We start from the raw sequence: 9,246 nt of genomic DNA, 5'->3' as shown, positions 1-9,246 counted from the left end.
GGGCCACAGTTTGGCAATCTGACTGTTTGCAACAATGTCGAAACAAGAGGTACGTTCGATTTACTCTCATACACTAACAAGTAAGGGCGGAGTTTAATTTGGATTTTTAAAGTGTTCTCATTAATATTAAAAGTAACTGATTTAGTTGTTGAGTAATTCATTTTTCATTTCGCTAAGTCAGATCAGATACTTAACCAGACAATAATGGAAGGAAACAGACCCTCGGTATGTCACATGTCATCCTCCGCCGGGGACTTGTTTTTATAATCGAGCGCTCCCAACCCGGAAACAACAAGTCAGCTGCTAGGAAGCTGAAGGTGTTTATCCCTAATGAGCTCGATGCCTAAAGTCGTCAGTCTTTAGGGTGTTATTCACACGGTCGGAGTTGTTCCTTCAGAAAGTTGAACTGCTGCTATCTGGAAATCTGTTACAAGCTGTAACGATGAAGTCTGTGTTTCTTATTGAAGCTTTCACTGTGGCTTATTTTGTGCTTTTAAGCCAAGTGACATCGAAGGTAAGGCTAATATGAGCTAGCATTGGTTAGCTAGCGTTATACAGAAACTGTTCATGAATGCATACTAAAATGAAATCTCGTATAATGGAATCCTCCTTAAAGATGATTATATTTTGAGTATTGACAATAAAGCGTTAAAATGGCTGTGCTAACTGTTGTTATCCTGAGTTAAAGACCTTTGTGAGACAAGCAGGTGCGTCGCCGATGCTGCTAAATCTAGACCTAGCTTTAGCATCAGCAAAAAAACGTGATATGATGAAGAAGAGATGCAATGCAGGTGTATAGCTCGTTGTAGCCAATGTACTGACATCTAAGTGTATCCTGTACTTATTTAGGGAGGCTAACAGCTAGCATCGTCTTTAGCTGCTCCTCAATCAATAATAAAGGTTGTAATTAACATTGTATTATTGCAATATGACAAGAAATATGAAAGTGCAGTATGAACTGTGTAGCTAAATGTATAGACGACATCAGGAAGACAGACACAAAGACTACTGTGGTACAATATGGCTGACATTAATAATTCAAAACAGCTTCTGGGTTGGGTTAGGGAGGTTTAGGGTTTTACTTGGGATACAAAAAACGTTATTCGTCTAGCACTTTTTAAAACATAGTGTCAACAAAGTTCTTCACACTGAAACAATGAAAAATATAAAAATAAGAATCTTAAATCACCACAGAAATAAAACGGGATTAAAGCAGCAAAATACTGAAAAGGAATGGGGGAAAATGAAATTCATATACATTTTACTGAACTTTTTTCACTTGTGGTTTTTTTCACTTGTGGTTTTCAAGAGGGAATTGTAATTGGGCAACAGTGTAGCTAAACTTGGAACAATACATAGCCAATAAGGTAGGGCAGTGATAGACCATAGGCAAGGCAAGGCACGTTTATTTATATAGCACCATTCAACACAAGGCAATTCAAAGTGCTTTACAAAAAACGAAAGACTATGACAAGACCATAGACACTTTGTAAATAAAATAAAACGCAAAATATTGCACATTCCTTCTAAGATGATAGTTATACATAGTTATAACAACAATGAGGCACATAATTATCATTTAAAGGGTTGTTAAACAGTTAAGTACAATTAACCTCTTATCTTGATGAATACTGTTATCTACCGAAAAAAGTTTGACAATGTTATGTAAGTGTCTTGTGTTTATGTGAATAGAGAGAAGTAAACAAAAATTGTTTAAAAAATCTGTTACAGAATTCTGAGGACATCCGTTGTAAATGCATATGTCCGCCCTACAGAGAGGTCAATGGGCAAATCTACAAACAAAATGTCTCTCTCAAAGACTGGTATGTAAAGTGCCGTGTTGCTACACTTTAATGACCTGATCAAGCCATATACTGCTAACTACTAACTTCTTAATGTTATATTTCATTTTTCAGTAACTGTCTTCATGTAGTTGTACCCATGCCGGTTGACGGAAAGGATGTGGAGGCATACTGTTTACGCTGCGAGTGTAAATATGAAGAGAGGAGCTCAGGGACAATTAAGGTAAGAAGCAGGGTTCGTTCATGTCTATAAGATTGGCTTATTTTTCTATTGATCTTTTGGTCTTTGAAATGAAAATTGTGAGAATTGCGATCATACCTTCCTTGAATTTGAACATTAGCCATTTGTTTGTTTTGTCTCAACATAAAACCCCCAACATTTTAATTTACGATGACATAAAATAAACAACCCATCCTCTGGAATCAACTTTGATTGAAACATGCCTTAAAGGTGGGGTAGGTAAGTTTCAGAAACCGGCTCGAGATACACTTTTTGTTATATTCCATGGAATGCTCTTAACATCCCGATAGCAATGAATATCTTAAGTGCTTTGACAAAAAATCCATAACAAAATTTCATCTGTAGAAGCCGGCTAAACGGATTGGATGGCCTACCTGCCTGTCAGCCTTCCATCGGGGCACAAACTTATCTCGTGCCCTCATTGGTCATGTGCGCGTTCGTGTGTGTTGGAGGAGGGGCTCTATAAGGAAGTGGCAGATTTTCTCCGGTTGTGTATTTTCAAATTCTAGCGATCTTGAGCCGGTTTCTCAAACCTACCTACCCCACCTTTAAATTATTAACAGATTATTAAAATAGCTGCCAATAAATTGTCTGTGGAATAAGACATTAATCAACTAGTCGCATAATTCACTGTGTTTTCTGTGTTTGGATCCAACACATTTTAAAAGGAAACCAAACTTATTAATAATCCTTTTTAATGTAGTAGGGATGCTCCGATCGCCAATTTCGGAGCCGATCGCCGGAATCAGTATCGGCCGATCGCCGATCCGATCAAGTGGGCGGGGCCTAAATGGAAGATTTAAACATCTCTTTAAATCTTCCATTTAAAGTGTGTTTAAAACTCAGTTAATGGGGCTCATTCACTGGAGCTTCCACAAAAAACAATCAACTTAATTATTACATTCAAATGATGTACATTATTCAAGTTTACATTCACTTTGGAGAATAATAACACGGGAGAAATGAGCGGAAGCTCTCTCTTTTCCTCTCTCCCCCTCTCTCTCCCTCTCCTGACAGCCTGTCAGTATCTCATGCAGCTCACTGATCCAGTAATGAGTGACCCGACAGTGAAGAATAAATATATGTATAATAACTAGTTTAGCTTGTTCCAGAGGTAGATCAAAGAGCTAAGTGTGTTAGGTCTAACTCTTGTGTGTTTTGCTCCGCTCACCGATCTGTCACAGCGGGTGGAGCTGCAGGATTTCTGCTTCACACACGTTGCATACCGCTATTTTACTGTCTTTTTCGGAAACCTTAAAATAATACCAGACCGGTGAAGCCATTTTGGCGAGCTTGTTTTGCCACACACAGAGAAAAGTGTCATGTATTTTACGTCATGCGATCGGCTCTCGCGATCGGCATGTTTAGAGAGCACCAATCGATCGGTAGAGAGTGAGTATCGGCCGATATCGATCGGTAGAGAGTGAGTATCGGCCGATATCGATCGGTAGAGAGTGAGTATCGGCCGATCTCGATCGGTAGAGAGTGAGTATCGGCCGATCTCGATCGGTAGAGAGTGAGTATCGGCCGATCTCGATCGGTGGCCGATCTCGATCGGTGGCCGATCTCGATCGGTGGCCGATCTCGATCGGTGGCCGATCAATCGGAGCATCCCTACTTAATTTAGAATCAGGGGCGTCAGTAGCTCAGTTTGTAGGGCTTGGCTTGGGAACCAGAGACTAAATGTCACTGTTTGTGTACATACTTTATGTTTGACATTTAAAATGGTAATTAATTCAAATCCTAAAAGTCGTTCCTTTCCTTTCTTCCTTCCTTCTGTATTTTAGGTTACCATCATAATGTACCTCTCCATTTTGGGGCTGCTGCTGCTCTACATGGTGTACCTGACTCTCCTAGAGCCCATCCTGAAGAGGCGTCTGTTTGGACATTCGCAACTGATCCAAAGTGATGATGATGTAGGGGTATGTGTATCTTTATTTACAGTATTGCAACTCAAAGATGGAATGCACAATAAGGGTTTATATTATGGTAATGTTATTACTGCGCCACACTTTTGCCCATAAAATTAGTTATTATTTCTTGTCAATGTGTCAACCTTCGCACATCATGTGACATGTGACTCATTCTTTGTGGGTAGAAGAGTGTAAAAGTTCCCAAATGACCGAATAACACATTAAACAACAAAGTTTTCTTTTATATTTTTTAAATAAACGAATGAGGTGGACCACTTCCTTCAAGCAGTGCTGTGTAATCTTTTCCAAACAAACATTTAAAAGTGCGCTCTTACTCTGTATCAGATCCATTAGTAACCACAATCGCAGGCAAAGATCTGCATTTCGGAAACCTTCAAACGAGTGCCGGATGCAGCCTTCTTTAACCCTTTTGGGTTCACTCCCACATCACATCAGTGTCTCTTTGTGCTTTGGCCACTAAATCTAATTCTTAAACATCAATACAATTATAGTCTGGATTAAACTGAAATGTAAGAAATCTAAACTATAAGATTGAGCTTAAATGAGTGTAGTACTTAAATTGATTAATTTAACTTTAAATTGAGACTATTTCTACATTGTAGCTTGTCTCTACACTGTCACTGTGGGAGTAAAAAAGGGAAAGAGACTTTATGGCAAAACCGGTATCAAAAGAAGTACCGGTACTTCTTCTACATTAATTATAGAGGAAAGGGTGGGCTCATAATGTTTAGTCAGTCTTTGATACAGGGAGGCTGCCAAGCTGATACTCTGGTTGAGTTCCCCCACGGAGGACAGCTCTGGCTGTGATCCTCCTAATTTAGTTTTTTCATTAACTTTTATTGAATTCCCTCGGAGAGTAATTAACATTTATTGTATAGACCTCAAGACAAGTTACACAAGTATTAACAGAGAGACAAGCAATGAAGAAAACCGACTGATGATAGTGAAGTACACGTCACTAACTAAAACACGACTCTGTATGAGTGCATATACAAAATGTAAGTCTAATTATTTCAAGGGGCACACACACACACTTCACACGGTTTCCTGTATATGTTTTATCCTTAGTGGAAAGCCACCAAAACGAATCAGTTGGTAGATGACGGCTGAACAAATAATGACTTTTTTCCCTTAAAGGTGGGGTAGGTAAGTTTCAGAAACCGGCTCGAGTGCACTAAAATTTGAAAGTACACAGCCGAAAAGAATCCGCCCCTTCCTTCAGACTTCCTTACAGAGCACCTCCTCCAACACACATGAACGCGCAATGCACGCCCAATTACGGCACGCCCAATTACGGCACGCCCAATTACGGCACGCCAATTACGGCACGCCCAATGAGGGCACGAGATACATTTGTGCGTGCACGAGATGGAAGGCTGACAGTACTACGGCTTCCACAGATGACATTTTTTTATGGATTTTTTTCTTTTGTCAAAGCACTTAAGATATTCATTGCTATCGGGATGTAAAGAGCATTCCATGGAATATAACAAAAAGTGTATCTCGAGCCGGTTTCTCAAACTTACCTACCCCACCTTTAAGGTTTACCTTGTCATTCACAGCAGTACTTTTTTTTAATTAATGTTGGTATTTGTCTTTGTTTAAGGTAAGGTGGATGACCCCTGCACCATACATTGGGGGAAACTTTGCATTGTGGGCCTCCATTGTCTAACATCATTCAAAAGAGTCTCCACCAAACCATATTATCACAATGTGACATTATTGCGATTTAAAAATGTTTTTCTCCAATATGCTGAATGTTGCCATTACATATATTGTAATTTTATTTATTTTATTTGAAATGCAAGATATACATTTTGTCAACATCTTTTTATCCAATAGGATACATTTCCCTTAACATTTTAAACTACTTTCTCCTAAGTCTCCATCTAGTGGTCTATAAAGGAATTGTTGCCAACAAATGTAATTTGTACTCACAATATTTATTGTTTTTACAAAAAGAAGATGGATGCTTGGCATCTGTGTATAATCAAACTTTGCCTTCCAAAATATCGTACTCTTATCTTGAACCGACTTCTCCTTGACCCCATTGGTGCATTTTGTCATTTAGTAAGGAGTCCTGAAATATAGACTAACCTGCTGACCCAAGTCATACCTTTGAGCTTATTTAGTCTTTTTCCATTCTGTGTTTCCAGGACCAGCAGCCTTTTGCCAACGCTCACAATGTCCTGTCCCATTCCCACTCCCGACCCAACATGCTGAACAAAGTGGAGCATGCCCAGCAGCGCTGGAGGAGGCAGGTCCAGGAACAGAGGAAGTCCGTGTTCGACCGCCATGTTGTTCTCAGTTAAAGCTTCATGCGTTCAAGAGTTACTGGTGGAGAGAAAGAAACACTGTGACAGAGCCCTCAAATGAAGAAATTTGGATATGTAGAGGGAAAAGTCCCAGTCAAATGTATAATTGAAGCTTGGAACTCTTATTTTTGTCTGCAGGCAGCACAAGAGATTACAGTGAATTTATTGATGCACAATTTTAAATGAATTGTCTTAAAAAGCATTTTTCCAAAACCAGAATTTACTCTCTGCCTGCCATCTAGTTTGCAGAGGTGCCAAGCCACAGAGAATTTGCATGAACAAATGTGATGTTGGACACCAATAGAATAAAAATAACGTCCTCTTTCTGGCCACAGTGTCAGCTGGAGTCCCAGCAGTCCAAAGCGGACCAGTCTTTAAGATCTTTACAAGCCAAACTGGCTTCAGAGTAAACCATCCCGCTGTAACTGGAGCTGCCCCTTGCTCAGTAATGATCTGTTAACATGTAGCTTTCACCCCAAAACTAACACAACATAAACTACTGCTCTCACTGCAAGGGAACGGAAAGAGTGTAACATATAAATGTATCAGCCTTCTTTGAAAATGCATGTTTTATAATGAATCTTTTATAAATGTGTTTTTGAATCCTTCATTCCTACCATAACGTCTAATGTCTGATAGCTGCTGTGAAATCCATAATTTAATGCATTACATAACATTTGAAATTTAAACTAGTGTCACTGAAATCTTTTGCAAAATTCGATCCAATCTCTTGCTGATGTCATGGTTCTTATAGCTGTGCTATTGACCCTCGTCTATCGAAGACCCTCTTTAAACCAGTGCCCTCTTCGACTACCCTTACACATCTAATGACTAGTCTTTTTTTGGTACTTCTGTGTTGCTCTGACATCAGCTCGATAATGAAGGTCCGTGTTGTCTATCAGGCAGAGTATGACTGAGTGCAAAGATTTGATTGTGTATAGTTGGGCTGTGTACAGACCTATGAAAGTGTTCTTAACTATTGTGTTTGTTTTACCTTTAACTCTGAAATAAATCTATGTAAAATTTGTGAATCTTGCATTTGTAATGTGTTCGAATTCTTCATGCTTTACTTTAGGCCTCAGGCCTAACCGGCGGAGCAAAGTGCAAACCAGTTTGTACGGCTATACAGTTAAGGCATTATGCATGAGCACATTACAATGTGTTATGAAATAACCGCATTGTTTATCGGGCATTTGTCAACACCCTTATGACGAATTTGCATAAATATAAAAAACTAATACACTAATACATTGCATGATCTTTAAGACATTACCAGCAACTTTAAGAAAGTGTAATGGAAATTGACTATTTTCTGGCATTTTATGACATTTCTTAATACATGATCGAGAAATATTCAGATTAATCGAGAATGAAAATAATTATAAACCAACAATTGAGCACATGTTCACAGTTTCCTTTAGGTTAAAAGTAAGCAACCTTAATCCCAACTATAGTCATGAAATGGCAATACTTTAATTAACTCCAAAACGTCTAGAAACCCTGGAAAATGGGCAGTTAAACTCTTCAATTAAATCTGGTGAGAACTAAAATTGTACTCCATTTATTTTCTGAAAATGTCTCACAATCTTCAGCATATTTTGTATTCTGCCTAAATGATTTTTATACAGCTGCGTCATCATTTCCTGTGCAGTCCACTTTTCCCTTTTTCCTTCTTCTCAGTTACACGGAGGAGGAAAAAAAATCAGTTTTCAGACAGACAGACAGAAAGCGACACAGGCTCTCTGCTAAAGAATGGATCTTTGAGCAAACACTGCAACACACATACACAGGTAAGCAGTTTGTTTCACTTCATGTGTCACAAATGTTGAAGGTGTAGAAAAATAACGACTTTTTTACCTTTATATCTAACTTTTAGTATGTGTAGCATCTTTAGAGAGACAAGAGAGTTGATGAAAAAAGATAAGTTGTTTGTGTAGCAAAGTGTTTTGTAGTGATGGCATGATTAACATGACCAATATTAAGTTATTCATACACGCTGACTTTGATCGATGTTGCTGTGAAACTGTCTTTATCCACTGCTTTGACGTTTAGAGGGAAAAGTCTTTTTTCTCAGTATAAGTGCTGCATTTGCGTTAGTTAGCCTACAGGGGGCGCCTCATCCTATGAATTTGATCCCACAGATAATAACTAATGTATGTTGCACTCATTAGACACTGTTAATAAACTCACCTGTGTTTACCTTTTCCTTCATGTCCCAACACGTTTCAGTTCAACTGAGACATTTTGCCAAACCCACCCTAAAAACAGACTGTACACACACCTACCCACACACACACCCACCCACACCCACCCACACCCACCCACACACACACACACACACACACACACACACACACACACACACACACACACACACACACACACACACACACACACACACACACACACACACACACACACACACACACACACACACACACACACACACACACACACACACGAAACATATCACCATTACGCTACATTTGCCTTCAAGGTTTCTGAGGCTGTAGTCAGACTGATGCTGTAGCTGCTGCTGTGGGGTAGAAACCATAGAAACGCAAAAATGCCATGAGATAACAGACTGTCCTTGTTTGTACTAAACTTTGCTCCTCAGTAGCACAGTATGCTGTGAATCTGCAGCTGCAGTTATTCAAAAACATTTTATACACAATGGTGAAACTTCTGGTTTTCAGAGTTCTAGTTTTGATTTAATTTGATTTGATTAGATTTATTTCGAATGTGTAACACAATAATACAAAAATGTAACATGAGAATTATTATACAATACAAAATTAAGCAGTATCAAATTGATATACAAAAATATTACTGATTCTAAATTATATATAAACAAATAAACTAATGAAGTAATTATACATTACTTTCACTAAGTGTGATGGTACACACTGTGTCAAAAAGATAGTGAGTTCACAGTATTAATAACAGCACACGAG

General features: G+C 38.7%; 2 protein-coding genes across 2 annotated transcripts in view; both read left to right on the top strand.

The window, feature by feature from the left end:
* The first annotated feature begins 287 nt into the window (after positions 1–287).
* Positions 288–7,319, top strand: tmem9b (TMEM9 domain family, member B). Its single transcript, XM_034111093.2, has 5 exons — positions 288–514; positions 1,732–1,823; positions 1,917–2,025; positions 3,831–3,965; positions 6,134–7,319. The coding sequence occupies exons 1-5, from the start codon at positions 443–445 to the stop codon at positions 6,287–6,289; spliced, it is 564 nt and encodes a 187-aa protein (XP_033966984.1). The 5' UTR covers positions 288–442; the 3' UTR covers positions 6,290–7,319.
* Positions 7,320–8,006: 687 nt separating this feature from the next.
* Positions 8,007–9,246, top strand: part of dennd2b (DENN domain containing 2B) — a 50,880-nt gene continuing 49,640 nt past the window's right edge. The window contains exon 1 of the mRNA XM_034111035.2: positions 8,007–8,082. The gene's annotated coding sequence lies outside the window, so the exon portion shown is untranslated. The remainder of the gene's footprint in view (positions 8,083–9,246) is intronic.

The sequence above is a fragment of the Pseudochaenichthys georgianus genome, chromosome 3, assembly GCF_902827115.2.
Source record: "Pseudochaenichthys georgianus chromosome 3, fPseGeo1.2, whole genome shotgun sequence".
Taxonomy (NCBI): Eukaryota; Metazoa; Chordata; class Actinopteri; order Perciformes; family Channichthyidae; genus Pseudochaenichthys; species Pseudochaenichthys georgianus.
Note: the sequence above shows the minus strand (reverse complement) of the source record. Positions and strands in the feature narration are given on the sequence as shown.